This window comes from Euprymna scolopes, chromosome 22 (assembly GCF_053919585.1).
Source record: "Euprymna scolopes isolate OS-2025 chromosome 22, ASM5391958v1, whole genome shotgun sequence".
Classification (NCBI taxonomy): domain Eukaryota; kingdom Metazoa; phylum Mollusca; class Cephalopoda; order Sepiida; family Sepiolidae; genus Euprymna; species Euprymna scolopes.
In genome coordinates this window covers 79,413,482-79,441,246 of record NC_136503.1, presented here as the reverse complement: position 1 = coordinate 79,441,246, position 27,765 = coordinate 79,413,482, and the positions used below count along the sequence as shown (strand labels likewise).

The following is a 27,765-nucleotide window of genomic DNA, read 5'->3' as shown; positions in this document are numbered from 1 at the left end:
TTTTTGGATATAGATTTATAACTGGTGTTATAATAGGTGTTGTCATTGACATCAATCATCTGCGTTGTTCAAGCCAATGATTGATGTATACCTTGGAGACGTAAAGATCATCATGTCAACTCATGAGTTCATTCCAAACAAGACTGAGCACTATGTTTGAGATGAAAGCTCGTTCCTTCACAAGCTGAAATAGACTAAAAGAAGCACTTCTAATTTAATTGCTGATATTTCTACATCTTTCGACTGGTGAATGAAGCAACTATTATTCACACCTGAACGAAGGTCTGTTGTTATGGAGAGGAATCTGAATTCTTTAATGTACGAACTGGTGTTATCTAATGTTGCATCTTTTCTCCCATGTTCTATCAACAGGATCCTTGATCAGAACATGACGGACTTTGTTAGCGTGCAAGTTGGACATTATTGTTTTTACTTGAATGACTTGGATTATGCAGACAAGCTTGGCTTATTTATGCAAAATATGCTCAGATATCAAGCAAGCATTTGCTGACACCATTGCCAAACCTATGAGTGTCATGATCAAACTTCTAAAACAAACGTTTTATCGGCTAATTACCCATCTTTCTGATTTAGTCCATCATTTTTGATGGAACCATTGTTAAAGAAGTCGGAAATTTCAAATATTTTAGCTCAACCATGACGAGCACAGGAAGAGTGCAATCGATATTGATTGTGCTTACTCAGCCTTCTGTCGCCTCCAGAGTAAATTGTGATCTTGACAAGAAATCAAACTCAACAAAATTGACGATTGTTAGCGAACATGAAACCTGTCTTTAGATAATGAATACTTATTAATAAAAATGAATTATATATCATGAGGATGATTTAAAAGATATAACGTCCCACTCCAACTCTTTATTCAATTATTCAAACGGTGTATGGGTTCTTTAAAAAAAAAAAATCTGAATCCAACTCCTAGAATTCTTAATAGTTAGACTATGATTCTTATTTTTTTTTTTTAGTTCATGTTATTAATGTATTTGAATTTATTTAATCAAGTTTATATATATATATATATATATATATATATATATGAGAGAGAGGGGGGTCCCAGTATAATGTATACACTCTTTAAATGACCATAAAACCAACATTTATTATAAGAAAGAAAAGTTTCATACATCCAAATACTGTGAATATAGAAACCAGCTAATTATGGAAAGTGTTTAAATTATTGGCCATTGTGATCCAGGAACAGCTGACAGTGCTCACAGATTGAATCGAAAACGTTCTCTAATCAATTCAATTGGTATCTTGACACATCTTCTTTCAATTGTTATTTTCAACTCATTTATTGTAGCTCGTTTTTTGGTGTGAACCCTGTGTTTAACATGCCCCCCCCCACAAGAAAAATCCATGGAGGGGCTCAAATCTAGTAAGCGTGGACAGTATTCGATGCTTCCTCTTCGTCCTATCTGTTTCGCAATTGACTATCAAGATATGCTCTTACGTCATGATGACCGTTCCATCCGGCTGAAAGTGGCATTCTTTATTCCAAAACATCTGTTTTTTTTTTTTTCTTTTTTAAAAATTTAGGCAGACACCTAAATTTTCATTATGTTGCATCTTATGTTAAAAAAAATACCTGTTCCAGGACGTGTATAAATAATGTGTATCATTTTGAGTTATACACTTTCATATTTAGAAATAAATACAAGAGATGCATGCAATTGTTTTTTAACAGTTTAAATAACTAAACATTATTTTGTAGGATATTGTATTATTTACATTTTTTTTTGGAAGATAATGGGCAGTTTTCTCCCCTTTGTAAAGTTTAGAAAAAAAGTAAATGTATCAACATTGCTACCTAGATTACAAATCCCATAACTCATGAGTTTACCCTGTACATATTATTGTTGACACATATGCACATACACTGATTAAAATGTTATTACATAATATAACTCAAAACGCAATGTAGAGCAATTCGTTTATTTTATAATTTTTTTTCTTGGAGTTGGTGGGGAGGGGGAGCATATCACCTAATTGGTAAAGTTGACAAAAATAATGTGCTTACAATACTCATTTTGTTATCTAGAATATATACTCCAAAATTGATAATGGTTGGTTCATTAGTTTAGAAGTCAAACCTATATATATATATATATATATATATATATATATATATATATAAGATTGTTGATTTATTTATTTATTTTGTTTATTAGCGATTTTGGAGTATTTCTTTTTTTTTTTCTCCCTGAGCGATTTTTAAAATAAGTTATCTGCCCTTTGTTTACATTCTAGTCGCCCCTCCCCCATTTGGAACGTATTTTTAGTCATTATTAATTTTTTTTTTTTTTTTTTTTTTTTTTTAATATTGAAATGTTGTAAAATATTTTTACGTGCATAAAAGTATGGATAACATAATATAAAATTTAAAACACACACACACACACACACACACACACACAATTTAAGATGGCTTTGTAAGACATTTCCCTCATTGGATCAGATATATTATTGTGTATGTTTGTTTGGGTCCTTTGAGTATCAACTTTTAGTGTTTTCACGTTTCCGAATTTCTGCCTTGCTAATCTTTTCAATTTGTCTATTTGTGGCAATTTTTAATGATATCTGTTTGTCTCTGATGAATTGTAAGATGGCACAATAGACTATATTTTCCATCGCCACGATGAGGCACGTGTAATCCATTTATGGAAAAAAATGTAGAAATCTGCTTATTAGTAAAATTATAAAAAATAAACATGATTAAAGACTGATTCTGTTTTTTGGTTATTGTAATGTAACGCATCAGTGTGTGTGTGTATGTAAGTATATATATATATGTATATATATATATATATATATATATATATATATATATATATACACACACCTAACTTTATATATGAGATATTAGGTTACTTGACAAGTTGAAAACCGTTTGTTGTAGTACATTGTTTTTTTTTTGTTTTTTTTCAGGTGGATAAAATGTAAACGTATATATTTTTTTCAAACTATCTTTCCTTAATTCAACATCATAGTGATGGAGAAGGAGTTGAGGACATTGCTGAGGCTGGGAAGGTCGCTCCTTCATCTACAGTAGGTTCAATAGCAGCATCAGCAGCATCCACTATTCCAGGACTGACATACACAAATCGTATCCTTTCTGACAATATCCGTAACTTGCATGTCATTTCTTTTTCTCTCTTTATAAATTAAAATCTACGACAGCCATTTGATGTATTTATTGAAAGATATTATATTATTACATGTTAGTAATTTTGTTAGTAATTTTTTATCACTCATTTTGTAGTGTTGTCATGGCAAGAAGCTATTTTATTCTCTTAACAAATGTTTGCCTCACAACTGTGTTCCGTTTACACACTCAATTAGTTGTGATGTCTGGATGTTGTCATAGTAATTTCCAGTGTCTTCAGCAACAGTAGTCATTGCGAGGTGTAACCGCATATTTATCGATCTAAGCCACTTCCTGCTTTGAAAGTCGTCTGCACTAAGCTGCATACCGTAAAGAACCCTGATGAAAATGAAGGTCAACACATAAGATATCTGAAAACTGATTATTTTCATTGAAATATGTTTATTTACAAAACAATTTTCTTTTTAATACATGATATTTTAAAAATAAATGATATATTTATTTACAGAAATAATATTCTTTTTAAATGTAATAAAATAAATGGAAAAGAAATGAATGAATGTTAAAATATAAAAGAAAATCAATAGATGTGTGAAATAGTTTTTAAAACTATGAATTGAAAAATATTTAATATAAATTGAAATATATAGATGGAAAAGAAAATGAATAGAGGTGTAAAATAGTTTTTATAAGATTGGGAATTAAAATTTCAATAAATAAATAAATGGAAAAGAAAATGAATGTTTAAATATATTAAAGAACATGAATAAATGCTTAAAATATGTTTTTAAAAAATATGAATCAAACAAAAATTTTAGGATGATAAAATAAATGGAAAAGAAAATGTTTACTTTACCTAGTTAAAAAAAAATATTTTAAATATAATAAACTAAAATGAACAAATGGAAAAAAAACATGAATGATTATTTACTTGACATAAAAATATAAAAAAGATATGAATTTTTTCACATCGAATAAATTGAATGTAACGAAAAGAACATGTGCATTTGTCCATATTTTTTATCCTTTTATTATATAGTTTAACAAACTACATAATAAATAGTTTAACAAACTGCATGATAAAAAAGATAAAAAATCCAATGATATGAATTTAAAATGGAAAGGAAGAAACAAAATGCTTGACGATTTGTTTATTTCGTAGATTTTATTCAAGAGATTGTACGCTTGAATATAATGTTAGCTTCAAATGTGAAGTATTTCTTCTCAGCTTCCAGTTAGATAATCAGACTAAAAATATGGATCGTTTTTTTTTTTTTTTTTTTTCATCTTTTTTTTTTTAATAGTTTTTTCATTTGTAAGTTTATTTTTAGGCTGTTTTTACAAATGAAATATGAGCAAATGAAGTATTGAAATGATGTAATTCTTTGGGTTCCTGTAAATCTATAAAGCTAAAAAGTAAATTCTATTCAGTGTGTTAAGAGAGGAACACAGTTAAAACAACAAGGAAAATTGATAATGTTCATTGATTCTTGCCTAGAATTTTTCTCTATTAAAAAATAAAAAATAAATTTGTATGAGAATACCTGTAACGAAACAAAAAATATATTGCAAAAATCATGTAAATTGATCAGGTAGTTTTAATTTTAAATAAGAAATTAAATCTTACGAGTAACCGAGTAGTGACTGTTTCGCCATTACATTACATATTGAGTTATATCCCTTTGTTTTTTTTTTGTTTTTTTTTTTTTTTACATTGTTTTTCAAGATGACAGACAAGACAAGAAGAGGGCTGTTTTGTTTTCCATTTTGAAAACCATCTAAAAATAGGGAAATAACTCAATAATTCAAACTTGGGAGATATACATTACTCGTTTGAAAATGATTTTTTTTTTTTTTTTATAAAAATAAAACTACTTGAATAATTTATGTAATATGACATTTTTATTTCGTTATGGGTAGGTCCATAATACAAATTTTTCATTTTTGTTTTGGAGAAATCTGAACAAGAACAAAAAAAAAAAAAAAAAAAAATGGGTGCTTGTTAAGATAGAGTTGACAGATTGACTTTTTAAATAATATATAAATGTTACGTACTTAATTGTCATGTCGAAAATAGTAATATATCCAATTATGAAAATTCATCAAGTAGAACAACTGATATCGTATTTTTAATAAAAAAAAAAAAATCTATTGCTACAGACAACAACATGCCAGGAAAAAGTAATCTAAAATATTCGTTCCGAGTTATGTCCCCCTTCAGTCTACTTTATAACATCCAAGAAAAACACAATTTTCCGTAAAAATTACTTTTACCTATAAATAAGTTTCTACTCGATGAATTTTCATAATTTTTGGATATATTACTAGTTTCAACATGACAATTAAGTATGTAATACTGTTTTTGCTTAAAAACGACATATTTAAAAAAAAAAATATCGATGAGTTGACTCTATCTTAACAAGCACCAAAAATAGCATTAAAAAAAACTTACATTGGAAAGCAAATAGCAAGTTGGACACCCTGCCATCGCAGATTAATTCAGAAAGAAGTCCTCCACTCTAAATAAAATCACTGATCGGTGTTTTTTTTCTTTTGGTCATTAGAAATGATAATAATTTATATCATATGTGAAAAATTGAATTATACTGCTTTAATGCTATGATTTTATATGAATACTAGCTGAACATACCTGGTGTTGCCAGGTAAAACATATTTCCGAATGGAGGGTTTAGTCACTATTTAAGATACACCAAATATTCTAAGCTGTTACGATTTTCCTGAAAATTGAAATTCATAGGTTAAATGAAAACTTCCGTTTTTAAATGCAGCTGATGTTGGTTACACTAATAATTAAATTAAGTTAAAAATAAATTAAATGTAAATCAAACTAAAAATAAATTAACTTCATATAATATTTCTAAATAGAATACTTAAAACAATTATTGTTCTCTCTAGAAAGTGTTGCTGTCATTGCGCACAGAAATCACTTTCTTTCTACGTAATAGATGTACTGAGACTAAAGCTGCCTTCAAGACTACCAGCAACCACTATAAAAGAATAATAAAGAATGTGAGAGAGTTATATGCTCAGTTCATTAAGTCCAAAGTAACTGAGAGCGGCTTGGTTCCCGCCAGTTTTGGCAAATAACAAATAGGGTCCTAAATAGAAGTGTCTACTCTATCCCAACGGACCTGAGGTAATCTTGTCTGAGGTATCAATGGACCTGAGGTAATCTTATCAGTATCGGACAAAGCCAAACTCTTTGCCAAGAACTTTGCAGCTAATTCTACCCTATGACTGATTTGCAAAACAAATTGAAAAAATGAAATAATGATAATGCCGTTCATCGAATTCCGTCTCTGTTTCTTTACAATATCATTTCAGCTGATATTTGGGCTTGACGATGAATGTGCCGGAAAAGTCACTTCTGATTAATATTTAGTTTTAAAATATGCAAACAAAGAAATGATTTGTGGCAATTTTAAATGGTACCATTTCTTTTATCGTCAATTGAACTCATTAATAAAAAAAAAAGTAAAATGGTGACCCGGGCTTGAACAGGGAATCATTCGATCTGTAGTCAAATGCTCTACCACTAAGCTATATCTTCTGATTATAATAAATGTGTGTTTTTTTTTTTTTAAAGAACTGATTTGCTGAAATTTTATTATCTCCCTTGCCAATGTAATGTAAAGTATTCGCCTGTAAAAATTATTCCTTTTTTTATCTATAAGAGAGAAAAGCTATTTTTGAGATTGGATTTTTTTCGAATTTTGATACTTATTGGATGGATTTCTGCACAAAACATATCTAAGAACACTGCCAGGCATATAAATTAGCTTTGTGTGAAATTTGCAAAAAATAGGCTTAGCCGTTTCGGAACTTATGAGGAAAGAACTCACTGACACACACGCACAAAGTGACTTTTATATAAGAGTAGAGATAGACATTTATTCCTACAATTTTGGGTTACAATATCCAGAAACATTGCAACAAATTTAATTTCTTCCTTTTAGTTAGGAGCCTACATATGCATGTGTTTGAAAATGCACTTGGTCGAAGTTTGTTTTCTTTATTATTTAATTTATTGGAATTCATTATTGAGATGAGTATTATTGATTCATTTATTTACTGAAAACTTTCATCCTCATCTTTTAGTTGTTGTTTCACGTCCTTGTTTTCTTTGTCCTTAACGTCCGGTTCAGTTGGCCTGACTCAGAATCAGAACAAGGAGAATGTGTATAAAAGGGAAAAGGATCAGCGGGACAAAATGAAGCAGGAGAACGAAAAGAAGAAAGAGAAAGACAAACAGGATCGGGAGACACAAAAGAACAAGAAACAAGATCGTAAGGACCTGGAAAAGAAACGCACGCAGAAAGGAGAACGCAGGAGATAGCAGGCACTCTAGTGGCTCTTGGCTTTCGAAATAATAAACATATCCTCTTTGGGGTTTCTCTCCTTTCTTTCTACCCCCCCCCCTCTCTCTCTTGTCTTTCTTCCATATTTGGAATATTCTTGTCTGTTTCAAAGCCATATACCCCATCTGCCTTCCTCTTCAATCACCAGCAGTTAGTCTCATCCTTTTCAGCTGCTCCTTCTTTGTACATAGATAGATGAAGAAATCTGGGAATTGGGCGAGTGTCCCTCTCCCATCTTTCATCTCTGATTCTTTCTGCATCGGATTTAAAACAAAAACAGCTTGAACTTCAGCCAAAACATTTGGATTTGTTTTGCTTTCTGAATAAATGTAGAAAATTTTGCTTCCCCAGTTTTTTTGGGTGTCGCTTGGATTTTTAAAACAGTTTTTTTTATTATTATTACTCCTTAGCCTTTTTGTATAAGATCAAAGTTTGTATCTGTTCTCCCCAACTATTGCTACCTTAAGTTTTGTTGTGTGTTTTTTTTTTTTTTTTTTTTTTTTTTTTTTTCACCATTGGTTGCTTGAACTTTTCAGATTATTTTTATTTATTTATCTTTTTTTAAATAACTATGTACTCCTATAATTCCCTGGATCTTATCTTGGTTTTTGTCACAAAGTTACCATACATGCTTCATGATTATGGATTATATAAGTCTTTTTATGTCCAGCCAAAACTACAAAACAAACACCCACAAATTTGGTATTTTTTTGATTGGCGTTATCAATTGGCGTGAACAATATTTAAAATTTAGAAAATTATACATTCTTTGAACCCAAACTAATGCAGATTTTGTTAGAGGGAATCAGTTTTCCGGCTATTTGATGTACTAACTAAAAGGAAATAACTCTTGATTTTTCTTCAAGGAATTATTTCCCTTATGCCAACTTATCCCTTGAGTAATCTGTAAAATGTGTGTGTGCATCCAGAAAGAAGAATGGGCTGGGTAGAAAGAAGAGGGTGGAAAGAGGGAAGTTTTCATAAGAATATGTCATACTTTTTCTCCGGGCAATATCAGGTTGCCTTGCTACTTATCAAGAAAGAAATATATTTACTTTGAAAAAGATGATATCATGTCGGATGAATGGTACTTTCTGAAAGCTGTGGGTGTTAGAAATAAAGCGGTGCGGCTCTTAGGCGAGCCGGACATCTGCATAGAGCAAACGAGGATTGTGTATCAAGACAGATCTGCATGAAATCCTCATCAGTTGCAGCTGTTTGTTAAATCTGCAGTATTAGAGGCTTTTAGCCTCAGCACTGAAAACAGCAAGAACAAATTATTGCATACAAAGTCTGGGTAGTTGAGGACACACACACACACACACACACACACTAATTTGCAATTCATATGTGATGACACACCTCTGCTTGCCACATGAAGAGGCAGAAACTATCAAAGGATATTATTAGATCCTGATGTCAGCTCCACTTGGATCTTCACCAGAACCCTGTTAGCCGGGTAACTCTATCATGTCATGGTAAGAAAGGATTAGATTTAAGATGGTTATCGCTGCTTTATCAACAAAATCCAAAGTTAACAAATGGTGTATTTAATAATATACATAACAAATACTGATCATATAGATCGCATAACTAATTCTTGAAGATTGTCTTGAAATATATATTTATCATCGCAAAAGTATACGAGATGAGATCCTTACAATTTGTTTTTTTCATGTGTCGGCAAGATTCATTTGTAATTTTTATTGTCCTAATTTACTATATATTTGCAATAATTTTGGCGACATTAAGAGTAATTGATTAAAGTAATTTAATAAATAAAAGAATAAATTACCATATATTAAGATCAAAACGGCTTACTATTATTTAAATCGGGAATCTGCAACGCCTTCAACCCTGCGGGTCGGATATTGTTATAATTACGAGTCTCGAGCCAGACTAAGGTTATTGATAAAATAAAACAAACATAAGGAAAATTACATATGGAGACCCCTGTCAGCCTTATTATTTAACACCATAATTTAAATAAACATTAAGTAATCAGAAAAAATGAAAGAAAATCTAAAATTTAAAAAAAAATAAAATAAAATAACACCTAACAAAAATTAATTTTCCTCAAGGAATGTGCAAAATACTTCAAAGTAAAAATTATTAACGTGTATGTTTGAAATGTTATTGAAAATTGTACCATAAACAAACCACATACAAGTACAAATATTTGCAAGAATATACTCTTACATACACATGCAGTAGCATCCACACATTCATGAGTCATGAAATAGAAAGCTGACTGAGACAACATTGTCTCTTTGAAGTTGTCACCACCTCATCTCTTTTGCCAGTTGGTCAGTCAAATTGTTTGTGATTTATGCTTACTTTTTTATATTTTATGCAGAAACGGAAGTGATTGGGTTTTGATCGTGTTTTTGCAATCATAGTATTCAAATTCTGCTGGGTGGATCAAGAGATAACAGCAGGTTTTCTGTTGAATTCGAAAGCTTCATCCATCCTGTTAAAAATAGTCCTTGGTAATCAAGCTAGTGGGCCGGTCAAAATGTCTTTGCGGGCCGCATCTGACCTGTGAAATCATAGGTTGCCAACTCTTGGTTTAAATTTACATGCCTATAAAGTTGAGTTTTTTGTTTGTTTTTGCTCTGACATTGATATTAAAAGCCTACTTTTTCTATTAAAAAATTATAAAAATGAACTACGCGGTCATGAGCAACTACATGAAGTTTTTAACTAATTTGCATATTCCTTTGAAAAACAAGTGTTAATTAATTACCTATTCATTATTTTATGGTTTTTATTAGATTGTTTTATTTCGCTATTACGCTGAATTCTATTTATGCATAGTTTCTACATTCTGCATAATTGCATAAAATTTAAAAGGAAAAATTCTATCACACAAAAATATTTTATGCTAACAGGGAGACTCGACGTTGCCTTGGATTGAATTATGATAAACGAATGTTTCACACTCTCATATTTTTATTACTATCGAAATCTGTGAACTCACCCATTTTTCAATCAAATCGATCAATTATTTGCTTTAGTTAGGGATGGATCATGGTGCACGGGGAGGAAGCTTCACCTGCCTCCCCACAGTGACTTAGTTCACAATACAGTGTAGTTTACATTGCACTGTAGAAAATCTACTGTTGATTCTATAAAGTTATTTTTTTATATATAATGGCTTAGAATTAAATTTTAAAATGCAAAAGTTAAGTGTCATAGTTCAATTATGCTCTAAACAGAAACAATCATTTTGAATGCGCTGTCATATCCAAGAACTTACTGTTGATTTTTATCAGGTCTTTCTGCTTGTGTGGTTATAAAACTTCTCAAATGCACTTATGATGTTAGACTGTATAAGGTGTTAACTTTGGTCAAAATCAAACGGTTTCTATTTTTATTGGGTTTTTTTGATTATCGATACTTGTCAAAGATATTCCGATACAAAACTTATATAAGAACACTACCAGATACATAAAGTACATTTGTGTGAAATATTATGTAAATCAGTTCAGCCATTTCGGAGTCTATAGTTTCTTTTATATAGGTTGACAAGAAAGTTCTTGCGGAATTTTTAATTTTGATTTCAAATGATGTATTTTCAAATAAGTTTTCGTTATAATACCTTTACTTTAAACATCATTTTAGAGTGTGTTTCGCTCTATTTGTTTGAATTTCAATCGTTTTTAAAACAATTGCCTTTTCAGAACGTTTAATACAAGATGGCAAAAAAAGCAAATTCACACAATTTTCTTATTTCAATTCAAGCTAGGCCAAAAAGCAGCTGAAACAGCTTGCGATATCAATGAAGTGTTTGGCCCAGGAACCACTACTGAATGCAATGGTGGTTTAAGAAATTTTGTAGCAGTGACAAGAGTCTTGAAGATAATGAGTGTAGTGGTTGGCCACCAAATGTTGACAGTAACCAATTAAGAGCCTTAGTTGAAGCCAATCCATGCACAACTGTTTGAGAACTTGCTTCTGAATTAAACTTAACATATACAACGATTTCCAACCAGTTGAGAGAGATTGGAGATTAGGGGTGCCTTACGAATTGAATGACAACCAAAAGAAACGCTGTTATAAAGTGTCATCTTCCCTTCTTTTATGCCACAAGAACGACCCGTGTCTCGACGGGGTTGTGACTTGCGATGAAAAACACTCAGTTCAGTAGTTAGATGCCGATGAAGCTCCGCAACACTTCCTAAAGCCAGAGTTGCACAAAGAGAAAGTCATGCTGACTGTTTGGTGGTCTGCGACTGGTCTCATCCATTAGTTTTTGAATGCTGGTGAAACCATTATGGCGGAAAAGTGCTGTCAACAAATGGATGAGATGCATCAGAAACTTTGACAGCGACAAAACGACCCAATACCCGACCACATGTTGCTAAACAGACCCTGTTAAAGTTGAACGACTTGGGCTATGAAACTCTGCCTCATTCACCATACTCTTCAGATCTCTTACCTACTGACTACCACTTTTTCAAATATCTTGATAACTTTCTGGATGAGAAATGCGTCAAAAACCTAAGCGATATCAAAAACGCCTCTAGCGACTTCATCACCACCAGAACACAAGATTTTTACGTTACTTGCATAAATACACTTATTTTGCATTGGCAAAAGTGTGTTGATTCTGATGGTGCTTATTTTGATCAATAAATTTTTGTTTAAGCTGAGATATATTCATCTGAATTTAAAAGTTAAAAACTGCAAGAACTTTCTTGTCGACCTGATAATAGAGATAGAAATATATCTATATATTACAATAGAAAAATGCGAGCATGAAAAGTAATATGGTTAAGCTTAAACATGGAAAAGAAAAGGACAAGATATTCTAGTAAAAAATATAATAATAAATTTATAACTTAAAATATTGCAGCATTAAGAATTTATTATATAATGTTAAATTGAATTTTAAAAATAAATTCTTAATGCTAACACCGTACTGTATACCGATACTCTATGGCTGACTGGGATAGCTTCCATACATTTATGTCTGATATACCTCTGCATTCCATGTTTAAAAAGGATGTGTCCTCTATAGTATCAGACCTGACCGAAGGGTTAATTGTAGACATAGACCGATTCATACCATCCAAAAAATTCCAACAAAAACCTAACAGCCAGCTATGGTTCTCTCCAGAATGTGCTGCTGCCATCACGCACAGAAATCACTTTTTCCATAGCTACCAACGTAATAGATGTACTGAGACTAAAGCTGCTTTCAGGACTGCCAGCAACCACTGTAAAAGAGTAATATAAAATGCAAGAGAGCTATATACTCAGTCCGTTAAATCCAAAGTAGCTGATCAGCGGCTTCGTTCCCACCAATTTTGGAAAACAGGGTCCTGAACAGAAACGTGCGTTCTTTCCCAACCATCATCAATGGACCTGAGGTCATCTCGCCAGCATCAGACAAGGCCAAACTATTTGTCAAGAACTTTGCAGCTAATTCTACCCTATGCGACGAAGGCCATCAACTCCCCGTATTTCCACCTATAACAGACAACACACTATGCAACATACAAATATCTGTGTGTGAGGTCGCCAAGCTAAAGCAACTGGCCCTGAGGGCATTCCAATTATAGTGTTGAAAAAGCTTCCACTAGAACTTGTACCCATACTTAAAAAACTGTTTAAGTGTTGCCTTAAGGAGAAGTGCTTCCCAACACCCTGGAAAACCTCATCAGTATGCCCTGTATTTAAGAATTCAGGTGATAAGTCATCTCCCTCTCAGTACAGACCAATAAGTCTCCTGTGTGTCATGAGTAAGTTGCTGGAATCCATATTAAATAAAGAAGTAGTCAACCACCTCAGCAGAAATAACCTTCTTAGTAACATGCAATATGGTTTCCATTCTGCTAGATCTACAACAGATGTGCTAACGGTTATATCTCATAGGATTAGTGAATCTCTCAACAAAGACTTCCTTTCTAGGGCAATTGCTCTTGACATATCAAAGGCCTTCGATAAGGTATAGCATAAGGGCCTACTTCACAAGATTTCCACCTACGGTATAATTCGAAATGTTTTCTCAATCATTAAATCATTTCTCTCTGATAGGCTCATAAGAGTAGTGGTTGATGGGCAGAAATCAGAGGCCCACAGTATTAATGCTGGAGTCCCTGAGGGGACCATCCTGGGCCCAACTCTCTTCCTGATCTACATCAATTATTTCCCAAATCACATACTTAAATCTTTCGTTGACATCTATGCTGATGACACGACCATCCATGGCAACATATCAAAGGCCGTAAATGACAAAGTTCTCTCTGATTCTCTCTCCTCTGATCCTGAGCACGTGGTACAGTGGGGGAAGAGGTGTCTGGTTACTTTTAATACATCTAAAACTAAGCTCCTATCTTTACATCATCAATGCCCTGATCCCCATCTGGCACCAATTGGGATGGATGGCTCTCGTCTTGGGGAGGCTCCATGTTTTGACAAGCTTCTGGGTTTGACCTTTACTCCTGATCTGAAATGGAACACGTACATCAAATCTGTTGCCAAGGTCGCTGGAAAAATGGTAGGATCCTTCTACCGCTCCAGAAGAAATCTCACTACTGATGCAATTCTCTACCTACATAAAAGCCAAGTACGTCCAAGGATAGAGTACTGCTGCCACATCTGGGCAGGAGCTGCTAAAAACAGCCTATCCTGCCTTGACAGAGTACAAAATAGACTTCGTGTGTAGTGGGCATGCCCTTTTCTCTTCCCTGCAGCCTCTCTCCCACAGAAGAGACATTGCGAGCCTGTCTTTGTTTTATCCTTACTACCATGGCAAGTGTTTGTCTGAGCTCCAATCTCTCGTCCCCCCTCGCCAATCTTTCACGAAAAACACCCGTTTAGCTGAAACCACTGTCAATAATTGTCCCCAGTCTTTATCTGTGTCGAAATCAAAACGTAGATTCCATGAACAAAGCTTCTTTCTTAGAAGTGCATGATTGTGGAACTCTCTTCCATTTGCCTGTTTCCCACCTGACTACAACTTGGATGTCTTCAAGTCCAACATAAACAAATTCCTTAAGTAAGACACTTTATCAAATCTTCATTACTAACAATTACTACGATATTATCCCATTGATTACTGTACACACAATAATCCTTATCCCCGAGTGGCTTCTGGGCCTTGATAAGTGGTGACTACCATGTAAAAAAAAAAAAATGCTGCAATATTTTAAGTTATAAATTTATTATATTTTTTACTAGAATATCTTGTCCTTTTCTTTTCCATGTTCAAACTTAACCATATTACTTTTTATGCTCGCATTTTTCTATTGTAATCCATGATTTTTCCAGGCTTCTAGTAAATTCACTTGTTCTTTGTTTAATTTTAATTTTATTATTTTGCCCCATAAACATAACAAACACATATGTAAAACAATGTACGGCACTCGTCTGCTTTCATTCTCTCTGTTTCACTTGTTACGTCTCTTTTCACGAGAGCGGTGAATTAGTAGCAACACTAGTCGCTGAAGTGATGTGGTTGCTATGGAAACCAGTCATAAAAAGCGTCGCTCACCTCCTTATGAATTTTTACAATTTTGAACACCAGTAAATTCATCATAACTTTTGTTTTACTGAACGAAAACTGAATTTTCTTTTTTCACAATATAGCTGAAAAGTAGATCTATAAACTGTAATAATTGTTTGAAATTTGGTTGAAAAATGAGTGAGCGGTGAAGCTTTAAAGCAGTTCTAAATGACTAAAACTGCCACTTGACCATATATTCTAACACAGTAGTGTTTGAATGATATATCTAAAAGTGACCTTGTCTGTGTGTGCGAAAAGTCTCTACCAAACTCCTCTCTGAATATTTGGTTTACAGATTTGAAATTTAATATATAGTATTTGGACCTTGAGTACACATTTGATTTGTATTTTAATCGGAAAAAATTGCTGCTAAGAGGTCAAAATTGAAAACAAAACGGTTGACCTTGGTAGGGTAAGTCAATTAAAACATTACTCCTGCTGTTATTTTTGCGCATGCACAAAATTAAACATTCATACCTCAAGTCACTTAAGTTTTAACTTTTCATATTCATCCAATGGTAGTTCAGACAGTAACGATGTTGGCGAGATAGACGACTAAGGTTGGAGCACTAAACATTATGGTTTTGATTCTAGCAGATGATATCCGAGTCATATTTTTTACAACTTTTGAAATCATTACGATATATTTGATAATAATCTATATAGAATTGGCTATGATTATAGATAAGAAATCTGCAGGAGTTAAAATATATTTATGCGTATTTTATGACTGGGCAACGCCGGATAGCCTGCTAGTTTTTTTACAATAGTTATTAAAAATTAAAAATTCTGCAAGACCTTTGTCAACCTATTATATAAAAGAAACTTTGTGTGAGTTTATTCCTATGGGCTCCAAAACGATTTTTAGTTAGTTTGTTTTACCAGCATATCAATCCTTCTGGGTTATTTAATGCTGAAGAATTGATTTGGTTTTGTTTGTTATTTTTCCTAGATCTTTTTTTTTTTGTGTGTTAAACTTTAAGTAAAAATAATGCTTTTTTCATTGGTATCAGTTGTATATTGTCTTCTTCCGATGTTTTTTTACCTATTTATATTTTATTGTATAATTTTTTTTTCTTTTTAATTCTAGGAGGTTTTTAGGATCAAGTTTGCATAAAAAATATCGTTAAGATTGTTTTCTTGATAATATTTTGTTCGAGTTTGACTGAAATCTGTGCAGTAGGTTAGGAAATGTTTTACTGTGTAGGGTTCTTGACATGGGGTTTCAATTTAGTGCTTCTTCGCCTTTTAGTAGATACTAGCGGAGGAAGGGGGGTACCCGGCGTTGCCTGAGTGTTTGTAGGTGTGTGTGGTCGGCTGGGGTGGGGGGTGTTAATGAAAACCTAAGAATAAGCGAAGTAAAAAAAGAAAACAGAAAAACGAACGTTAAAACTTATCTGAAAAGTAAGGCCCGGGTGGTGGGTAATCAAAACATCGAAAAAAAAAAACAAAAAAAACTAACGTAAGGCAAACGAATGCTGTTAAATGTAAAAATCAAATAAAGAAAACAGAAAAACGAACATTAAAACTGCTTTAAAAAATCTAAAAAATAAAAACAAAAAAAAACATGTGAAAAATGGCTTAAATAAGCCTGTTTCAATAATAAAATTTAAAAAATCGGTGGGTACCCGGGTGTTTTTGGGTGTGTGTGATCGGTTGGGGGTGGGGGGGTGTTAATGAAAACCTAAGAATAAGCGAAGTAAAAAAAAAAACGAACGTTACATGAAAAATGGCTTAAATAACCCTGCTTCAATATTAAAATTTAAAAAATCGAAAAAAAAAAGACATCTCACACCACGATTCGAACCCAAAACGTTTAGATAATGACCCAATGCTCTAACCAACTGAGCTAACACGACATACATGAAATTGTATCAGTTCTTCAAATATTTAAACTAAATCAGGTTATGACGTCGTCTGACGCATGCGTAGAACCGATCTCGTCATGAGAGGACGGTTTTTGCTGCCCCCCCCCTGTAGAAAAGTGTTGATTTCAGAGTGAAAAAATTTACGTTTTTGGTTAATTTTTCGATATTTGTCGGGCGAAGGATGGGGCTTTCATATGAGACCAAGTTTGTGAAGTTTTGTTCAGCCTGTCAAAAGTTTTTAGCAGACATACAAACACACAAACATACACACATTTTCGCTTTTCTATATATATAGACTAGCGGGGGTACCCGGCGTTGCCCGGGTGTTTTAAGGTGTGTGTGCTGTTAAATAAAAAAGAAACCGGGGGGGGGGGCTAAAAATTGGTAGGATCGAACCCGAAGCCCTGAGGCGAAGTTTGAAAATAAAATGTGAAAAAAACATGAACTGTTCGGCCAGCGAGAATGAGTTACTGAAAGATGTTTGAATTTATTTAAGTAAGAACCAAATTGACAGGTGCCCGCACGGAAGTCGTAGAGCATTATGACGACAACGATAACGTAAGCAATAGCTATTCAGCAAATGAGGTCAATGATCAGGTTTGTTTGTTATAAGCGAACTAAAAAAAAGAAAACATAAAAACGAATGTTAAAACTTAAGCGGGGGGGGGGGGTAATCAAAACATCGAAAAAAAACACAAAAAAACTAACATAAGGCAAACGAACGATGTTAAATGCAAAAATCGAAAAAACAAAAAAGAAAATAGAAAAACGAATGTTAAAACCAAAAAAAAAAAAAAACGTGAAAAATGGCTTGAATAAGCCTGTTTCGATATTAAAATGTAAAAAATCGGTGGGTATGAAGTAAAAAAAAACCCAGAAAAACGAACGTTACATGAAAAATGGCTCAAATAACACTGGTTCAATAATGAAATTTAAAAAATCCCTCAAAAAAGTAGACATCTCACACCACGATTCGAACTCAAAACGTTTAGATAATGAACCAACACGCTAACCAATTGAGCTAACACGACGTACATGAAATTTAATCAGTTCTTCAACTATTTCAAGTAAATCAGGTCATGACGTCATCTGACGCGTGCGTAGAACCAGTCGTCATGAGAGGACGGTTTTTGTTGACCTCCCCCCTGTAGAAAATTGTTGATTTCAGGGTGAAAAAAATTTTTGGACAATTTTTCGAGCGAAGGATGGAGCTTCAATATGATACAAAGTTTGTGAATTTTTGTCTATCGAAAGTTTTTAGCGGACACACAAACACACATACATACATACAAACATACATACACACACACATTTTCGCTTTTATATTTATAGAAAATGAATGGGTGGCAGCAGTATGTCCTATTTGAAGTTTTGCTATTAACTTCTGCCCATTCTTTGAGAGTGGGTTTGATTTTATAAAGTTTTTTTTTTTTTTTTTGTATGAGTTCCATAGTTCTTGCCATTTGGATATGACGAAGTTATTGATTAACATTTTGTAGTCAGCGTAGGGTACATTTGTGTTGCTTGAGTCCATTTTGAGTGATTGTTTTGCTGCTGTATCTACTTTTTCGTTTCCTGTTAGTCCGGCATGGCTGGGTATCTAGCAGAAGGTAATTAGTATACCTATTATTTAAACAGTTTATGGTAAATTAACATCTTATTAATCTGTAATTTTATTGTTCTGTTTTTCTTATATGCCTTATCGATATTAATCTGTAGACCTGCGGAAATTCCGCAGCAAACTCATTCGTATGTAATATATTGATGTTGGCATTCTGTGCATGCTCAGTGTAAATAGAGACGCCTTGTATTATTGCAGCTCTTTTGTTAAAAATGCAAAAGTATTTATCTAAGCAAGCAGAGGGGCACTGCATAGCCCGGTCGTAAAATATGCTTAAATATGATATTTTAGCAAAAAAAAAAAAAAAAAAAATGGGCCAATAGTGAAAGAAAGAAGAAATCGATTTTTCAATATTTTTCCATGGGTTTTTGTTAATTCTAACTGAAAATTTCTATTTTGCAGATCATTATTATTATAGCATATAATAATAAGTGGAAAAAATTAATCCTAAAAATGTTAAGACTGCATCTTGGTGAGGATATAAAAAAACCGAATTGCAGGATTAAGGCAGTCCAAAATGACTTACAAGCATATTTTTGATATTTTAAGAAAAGAAAATGTGAAAACATCTCTTTCTGTAGTGAAGCGAATTGGTTGAAGGTTCAAAGTCGAACGCTTGTGAAAACGGAAATCTGGACCTGGTCGCTCTAGAGCGCCCACTTTAAAGGACGACCACAGGCTTAAATGAATTGTTTTGAATGATCGAAAAAAACTTATGTTGACCATAGCAAAGAATTCAAAACAGGGACTGAAAATTCTCTTTCTAGATATACAATATATAGACGAATGAAAGAAATGGAATTTTCTTCTAAAAGGTGTGCAAAGAATCCATTTTTTATCGAAGAAGAACATCAATGATAGAAAGAGATTTTTCTCGTGTTATGACAAGAAAGATACAGATTGGTTCAGGAATATTTTCTGGTTTGATGAATCAAGATTTTGACTTGTTAGTGATGCTCCTGATGCTCCCGAATGGTGCAATCGATGAATTGGAGAAAGATTTTCACCAAGTTGTATAAAAACAACAGTTAAACACGGGAATGGAGGGATAATGGTATGGGAAACTTATACTGCAGCAGGAGCTGGGGAACTTATTAGATGTGAGAAGTCAATCAATGCAAAGGAATGCATTCGAATATTAGAAACAGGATTGTTACCAAGTATCCAGAAGCTGGGAATATCCCAGAACATTATTTTTCAACGTGATAATGCCCCTGCACACACAGCTAAAGTCACAAAAAATGGTTTTCTGATAATTCAATTAATGTGATATTTTGGCCAGGTCAAAGCCCCAATTTAAACTCAATCTAGAATATTTGGTCCATAATATATCATGCATTAGCTGGAAGAACTTTTTCAAACAATGACAAACTGTGGGAAGCTGTGCAACGCGAATGGAATACTATCTCCTCTTCACAGTGTTCTACTTTGGTTGATAACATATCTAAAAGGATTGATCTTTTAAGGAAATCAAAAGGGATTGCGATTCCGTACTAAGCATTTATTAAAGTAAATGTCTTGTTCTGTGTTATTAGGCTCGTTTAAGTTTCCTTGTTCAATTGTTCTTTGTTTTTAGTGCAATGAAATTTGTTTGGCCCATTTTTTTGCTCACGTGTGTATACAATATTATAAGTCAATTTTCTATCGATTCTTATATGTTATAAAGTTGTGATTTCAAAAATAAAAAAATCTATCCATACAACTTGGGTGAATCAGTTTGAATTGAAATCGAAATCCAAAATTATGAAGAAAATATACATATATATATATATATATATATATATATATATATATATATATATATATATATATATATATATATATATATATATATATAGTGTAGCCAGGTCGTAAAATACGCTTAAATATGATATTTTAATTATGTAGATTTTGTATATGTTATAGTCAATTTTCTATCGATTTTTTATATATTATAAAGTTGTGATTTCAAAAATAAAAAAATATATCTATATCGCTTGGATGCATCGAAACTGAAACCAAAACTTATGAAAAAAAAAATATATGTATATATAAATAAATTGAGTGACTTCAGCTATAATCGAAACTGAAACCAAAACTTATGAGGAATTCTTGGTAAAATTATTTATTACCAGAAATGGAAGGTCATAACAATTAAACAGTATTCACTTGGAAGAAAAAAAAATATGTAAGCATGACATGCAAAATAAATAACACATGATATCTTTTTATTTTATTTGAGTAAGTTTTAAGAGATCAAGGGGTTAATCCCTCCTGGAGCTAACACTTGATTTCATTATGATTTAAATTTATATTGGAGAACTCTTTTAAGAATAGATGCTGTTCCCTTTATGGCTGCTATTTGTATTTCATTACAGCTTGGTCTTCCAGGGATTGCTTCTAGTATTTCTGAAGGTTCTTTTGTATTTTGTTCCTATCACAACTGGTATAATGTTTATTTCAGAGATCATGTCGTTTTTAGATTATTTTTTTAGGTCCTGATAGTTTGTTATCTTTTCCTGTTCAGCTCTATTAAGGCCAAAGTCATTTGGGACTGTGATATCGATAATGAGCGCAGTTCTTTCTTGCTTGTTCCATATTACAATATCTGGCTTGATGGCCTTGTCTTTTATGTATCTGCCTGTTTGTATGTCTTTGTCATAGAACACAGTCACTTTTCTGTCCTGGTGGTGGTTCATGTTCCCAGATGTTCGTTGATCTGTCAAATTACATCTCTCCACAGATCTTCCAATGGAGGTACTTACATACTTTTTTGTGACGGGCAGTGTAAAGGCCATCTGTCAATAAGATTGGGCGTCCAGACATTAGGTGGCTTGGGCTACCAATGCCGAGTAGCAAAACCTGCATTGGTCATTTGCTTGTAGGTCAGCCAGTTTTTGGAATCCATTAGTGAGTAAGTCCTGATCTTGATTGACTACAATGAGTCTTTCTTCATCAAATGGAAGTCTCCCGCTCTTGAGCCATTGGAGTGAAACATCTTTGTCTATATATTCCTGTTTAAGCTCCTCCAGGAACTTTCCTGCTCTTTTATGTTGTTCCCATCCTTGTTTTCTGGTATCTATTTCGATTTCGGTGTATTTCTTTTCTTTTTTTTTTTTCTTGCAATCTGTGTTGCTGGTTCATCATATACCTTGGCAGTATTTTCCAGTATGATATCCCCAAAGTTATCAGCAAGCTTTATGATTGAGGTTTGTTGGGGGGTAGACGTTCGTAGTGGTCTCTCACTATTTCTTTTGACATATCTGTTTAGCTTTTGATATACTGCCCTATGCTTACTATGGAGGTTCGATATGCAAGGTTTATTTCAGTGAGACCGAGGCTACCCTCTCTTATTCGTGATAGGTATATCCTGTCCATATATTGGTTTCGGTATTTTATGTAAGGTTAGGAGTTTCCTGGTCTTTATATCTAACCTACTGATATTGCATTAATAATGCGAAACTCATATATCACACGGAATGCAAGCTGATTTATAGCAGTTATTTTGTTTTGGAAACTTAATTCAGATTTGAGGATCTTTTTAAGGCGTGATGTGTATTCTTGTTCCACCTTATGTCTCATTTTTGCATGTTCCATAGTTCCGTTTTTCATTATGCCGAGGTACTTATATGTGGAATCCTGTCCTAGATCTTCCATGAAGCCGTCATTTGAACTGAAGATGTTCGGATGTCGTCTTTTTCCTTTTTTTTTTTATTATGCATTTGGCACATTTGTCAAATCCAAACTCCATGCAGACAATTTTTGTGAAAGTTTTTACAGTTTCTATCAGGGAGACAAGGTGTTTTTCTGTCTTTGCATAGAGTTTGAGATCGCCCATAAAGAGTAAATGGTTCACTTTTTTCCTGCCTCTTCTAAAACTGTACCTAGCATCACATTTTTTAAGGAACTTGCTGAGTGGGTCAATTGTAAGGCAGAAGAGCAATGGTGACCTTGAAATATAGCTCGCTGGACACTGAGATTTGAAGTCTGTATTGTCCCTTCCATGTGGTGTAGAGCAATTGATGTTTGCCACATGATCATTTGTTTTGTAAGGAATGTCCTTATGCTTTCATAGAAATTATGTACATCTCCAAACATCGCAGTATCCAAGAATGAGGTACACTATCAAATACCTTTTTATAGTCAATCCAAGCCATTGACAAGTTCTTTTGACACCTTTTGCAGTCATCAAGGATTGTTTTATTAAGTAGGAATTGGTCCTTTGTATCCAGTTTATTCCCTTTTGTTCTTTTTCAAGGCATTTGCCATCGGTCAGGTGTGAGGCACATTATCGAATGCCTTTTTATAGTCAATCCAAACCATTGACAAGTTCCTTTGACGCTTTTTGCAGTCCTCAAGGATGGTTTTGTTGAGGAGAAGTTAGTCCTTTGTACCAAGTTTATTCCTGGTACACCCCTTTTGTTCGTTTTCAATGTAGTTGCCATCGGTCAGGTGTTGGTAGATTGCATCTGCAATCATTCCTGTAAGTATGTGGTTGAGAGGCAGCAGATAGGCCTGTATTTATTGAGCAAATGAGTCTCTTGACTCTTGGGTATCAGAGTCGTTTTGCCAATAGTTAACCACTCTGGTGAATCTTCCTCGCTGCTGACAACACATGAAGTGTCGTGAGCTTTTTAAGCCAGAAATTTGGAAATTAAAATTGCTAAAGTGAGTGATTTTTTTTTTCGTACAGCATCTTTTGTGATTTTCAGCGGTGGTATATCTTGTTTGCCCTTGAAAGCCTCTTTAATTTTATTTATCCATTCCCTCTCTTGGTGTCGTTTGGGGTCCTCATACAGTGGCTTCCAGAATGACTCCACTTCTTCCCTATTAATAGATTAAAGTGATTTCATAAATAAAAGGATACATTACCAAAATCTTAAAATATTATGTTTAGTGGTTTTCAAGGGAAGTAGTTTAAATGAAAACTCATATTAGTTAAAAAGAAAGATATACCAATAAGACATAGGTGTAGTGATAAGAATTCATCGAGAGAGTTTTCGTCATCTGATGGAGTCTTTAGAATATGCATCTCAATAATTTTAACTGTTATTTGCTTGGCTGTTTAGATATCTACTTCCTTAAGTGGTGCTTTAAATGATATGTCATATGATTAAGCTAACCAATCACATGTCTACCCAAAAGCTGCTGCATTTCTAGTTGAGAGAGAGAGACATGGTCAGAAGTAAAGATAAATGTCTATACGGGTAGAATGATAAAATTGTCAGCCTAGAAAAGACAATATGATTCCATTTCCATTTGATGAAAACCGCTTTTCTTTTTTTTGTTGCAGAGCATCTACTAGTTGACCAATTGTGTACAAATCCGCAGAGCGATAGGGCCTTCTATCATGTCTGAAAGTGACGCAACGTTCAACGAATGAGATCGGAGATGCGCCGCTGTACAACTCATGCTCTCTACTTATCGAAGTTATGAAAAACAGGACCATTGCCAGCACTCTTAAAATGCAAATCTGCATGGTTCAATGCTTGAGGACACAGCGCAACGCATCAGACAACCCATGGTTATGGTCTTTGGTGTGGTTTCAAATGAGGGCCAGATCATGCCACCTCACATCTTCGAAGTTGACTTGAAAGACAACATCAAAGTGTACCTGGATGTGCTGAAGAGTGTGGTGATCCCTTGGTATAATCAGGTAGCTGTTGGCAGACCCTGGGTCTACAAGTCCAAATAGATACAGGCTTGGCTTCAGAAGGAGTGTTATGACTTTGTACTCGTTTCTTACTGTCCCCCACCCTCCTCCATCGACCTGAACCTGCTGGATTGCTTCATTTGGTCATATGTCGAAGACATCACCAACATGACCTCCAACAACACTAAAGCCAGCCTCATTGCTGCCATCTGCCAAGTATTTACTAAGCTCCCGCCGGCGCTTGTGGAAAAAGTATTATCCCAGTTTTGGACCCGTATCGAGGCAGTGATTGAGACTGAAGGCAGCTACATTGAATAGATGTCAGTTCTACAACATAATCAAGTTACCTGGATTGATTTTTTCAATAAAAGTTTTAGAATAAAGCTGTTGTGTTGTTTTCTTTAGGGCAACAATTTTATCGTTCTATCCTGTGCATAATATATCACTTCATTTATGCTTTGTTGAACAAGCAAAAAGCAAAAAAGAGAAAAGAAGGCCTCTGGAAAAATGGTCGGATCTTTCTATCAATCCAGTAGATATCTCACTGCTGATGCAATTCTCTATCTATATAAGAGCCAGATACGTCCAAGGATGGAATACTGTTGCCACATATGGGCAGGAGCTGCTAGAAAAGACTTGTCCTGCCTTGATAGGGTTCAAAATAGACTTCGTGGCCTGGTGGGAGATGCCCTTTTCTCTTCGCTGCAACCTCTATGTCATAGAAGTGATGTTGCGAGTTTGTCTCTGCTTTATCGTTATTTTCATGGAAAGTGTTCAACTGAGCTTCAATCTATGATCCTCCCTCGCCAAACTTTCACAAGAAACACTCGACTAGCTGAAAACACTATCAATAATTCCCCCCACTCTTTATCTGTGCATAAACCTAAGCATAGATTCCATGATCAAAGCTTCTTTCTTAGAACTGCACGCCTGTGGAATTGTCTTCCGTTTTCCTGCTTTCCAGCTGTCTATAATACGGTTGTCTTCAAGTCCAACGTGAACAAGTTTCTGATGAGCTGTTCCACTTAAGTTAACAAATTTACCGAACTTCCATTACCATCGATTACTATATTGTCCTTTTGACTACTGTACACTCTTTAACGTTTATCCTTGAGTGGCCTATCGGCCTTGATAAACGGTGACGCTTACGTAAAAAAAAAAAAAAGAAAAGAAAGGAAAGAAAAAGTCTGAACAGTGCTAAATGGTTGCGGGAGCAGAATGGGGACATTAAAAGGGTGAACTTGTCACCGGATTAAGGCTGTTAATTGCCTGATTGTTAAGTGTTAATTGCCTGATTTGGATGTGGGGGAGAGGTAGCTGACTATCCAATCAAAAAGAACCAAGGTTTGTCGGAATAGATGATGATTGGCTACCTAGAACATCTAGGATGAGACCTACCTACCCCAACCATTTATATTTAATATTAATATATGCAAAAGCAAGATCGGGTAGTTGAGTGAGAGTTGCAGGTTGAGCAACTTGAGAAAGGGTCCTTTCGCATCACACCAGGTTAGACTCGTCCGTTTCCTTTGGCTACGGGGGGTGAATGTAACCCAACCCCTTAGGAGGGAGCAGAATCGTGGATTGAAGCTTTTTGTATAAAACCTCTCCCGGACAACTCTAGATGACCTGACGAGAATTAATATATCAAATACAGAAACGACTTAACGTTGATAATGACGAATAACTTGCTGAGTGCAGGAACGGAGAAAAACAAAACCAGTTATGTTTTGTCGGGTTAGCGTTTTGAACCTGATCCGGGGGGTCAAGGATAAAGATTCGAGTGCGTGAGATGATATCAATGTGAAGTCATTGTCAGTGGTAATTGCCTGATCTGGTTGTGGGGGAGAGGTAGCTGACTAGCAAATAAAAAAAAACAAGGTGTGTCAGATTGAATGATGATTGGCTGCCTGGAACATCTAGGATGAAACCTACTCACCCCAACCATCTATATTTAAGCCCGTGCAGAAGGAAGAAAGGAAGTGAGAGTTGCAGTCTGAGACAGGTCAGCTGAGAGTTTTTGAGTTTGCCACGTTTTCCTCCGTCTGCTACTCGTTGCCACCCGACAACAGAGGGAAGATTAGAAATTCCAAGAAACTTTGAAAAGAATTATCAAAAACTTGTATTGCAAAAAAGAAACTAAATATCTTATTTTTAGACTGAATAATTATAGTAGAAAAAAAAAACAAAGTTTGTTTTTTTCTGTGAAGCTGATTTTGTCTTTTGTCTCTTACGTGACAAAGGGTTCATTGAGAAATGGTCCTTTCACATCACATTGCCAAGGATTTGTGAAATAAAAATTGACTGACGTTTTGATAAAAAAAGCAATGGCCCTTGATTCAGGTGTGTTAAGCATCTTCAAATGAGAATGGTCCTGTCATGGCAACAAGGGAAGATTAGAAATCGTCTCTGTTTATTTTTATTATTGTCAAAGCTAAAAAAAATTAAGATCGTGATGAATATCGGAAACAAAATATTGCTGATAGAGTTTCCTGAAAGATGTCATGTGGTGAATTGCTTGTCAGGGCTGAAAGGGGGCCGGCCACACACACACACACACACACACACACACACACACACACACACACACACACACGCACGCACGCACGCACGCACGCACACACGCACGCACGCACGCACGCACACACACACACACACACACACACACACACACACACACACACACACACACACACACACACACAGAGTTATAATTAATAACTGAATTGCCTGCATAATGACTCTCATGATTAAGGTTTTGATAACAAATTAAAAAACGGAGTATTGTGCTTAATGCTAATTAAGCAAACGAATTTGTGATTTTGGGGACCGACCCAAAATGGGAGGAGGAATCTCCCATTCATGGTAACAGGAAGAGATGAAAATTAGATGAAGAAGAAGAAAAGGGTGGTATGGACTTAAAAGTTCATTGGTCACTCAGTTGGGAGTTGTAAAATGGTACTGATAATGGATCATCAAGAATTATTAGTTGGAATGGAAGGAAAGGGGGGGGGGTCATGCTCCACTGATTGTCAATATAAGTCAGTACATAAGTAAGCTTCAGTAACTCATCTTTGCTCGCCCACTGAATCCACGCCATGAAGAGACTGATCCTTGGACTTATAGTTGAAATCGCTTGAAAATCACTTGAACTTCAACTTGAAAATTATCCAAACTTACCATCGTCCAGACACAAATATTAAGAACTTATGTCAGAGACTTGCAAAGGACCAGAGTTGTATAATCTTTCACCAAATAATTATTGTTTATTCATCCCAAAAGACTTGTCATCAAAGTGTCATTCTTTTGTTTTTTTGGCTTGAAATGACCTTTGCTCTCCAGTGATACAGACTTTGGTGACCAGTTCCAGACGATTTGTTTTTTCGATCTTTTCCCAATGTGGGGAATTGATGATTTGTCAGAGAGAACCTTTCAACACCCAGGCCCTTCGCCAGAGTGACCACCAGATGCTGAGTGACGAACCAGGACATCCGAATTTGTCACTCACTAGACGCCGTTGTAGGCAAGAAGAGGTACATTGTTAAGAGTTCAAAGGTTATAAATAGTTCAAAGTTCAAAGGTCAAACGATGAACAAAGTATTATACCAATATATACACTGACTTGTGA

At 34.3% G+C, this 27,765-nt stretch overlaps 1 protein-coding gene across 1 annotated transcript in view; it reads left to right on the top strand.

The window, feature by feature from the left end:
• The window catches only part of LOC145243484 (coiled-coil domain-containing protein 43-like), a 33,663-nt gene extending 25,779 nt beyond the window's left edge, over positions 1-7,884 (top strand). Inside the window, exons 4-5 of the mRNA XM_080106424.1 lie at positions 3,009-3,124; positions 7,291-7,884. Of these exons, the coding sequence (XP_079962550.1) occupies positions 3,009-3,124; positions 7,291-7,481 (307 nt within the window). The 3' untranslated portion in view covers positions 7,482-7,884. The remainder of the gene's footprint in view (positions 1-3,008; positions 3,125-7,290) is intronic.
• Positions 7,885-27,765: the final 19,881 nt, after the last annotated feature.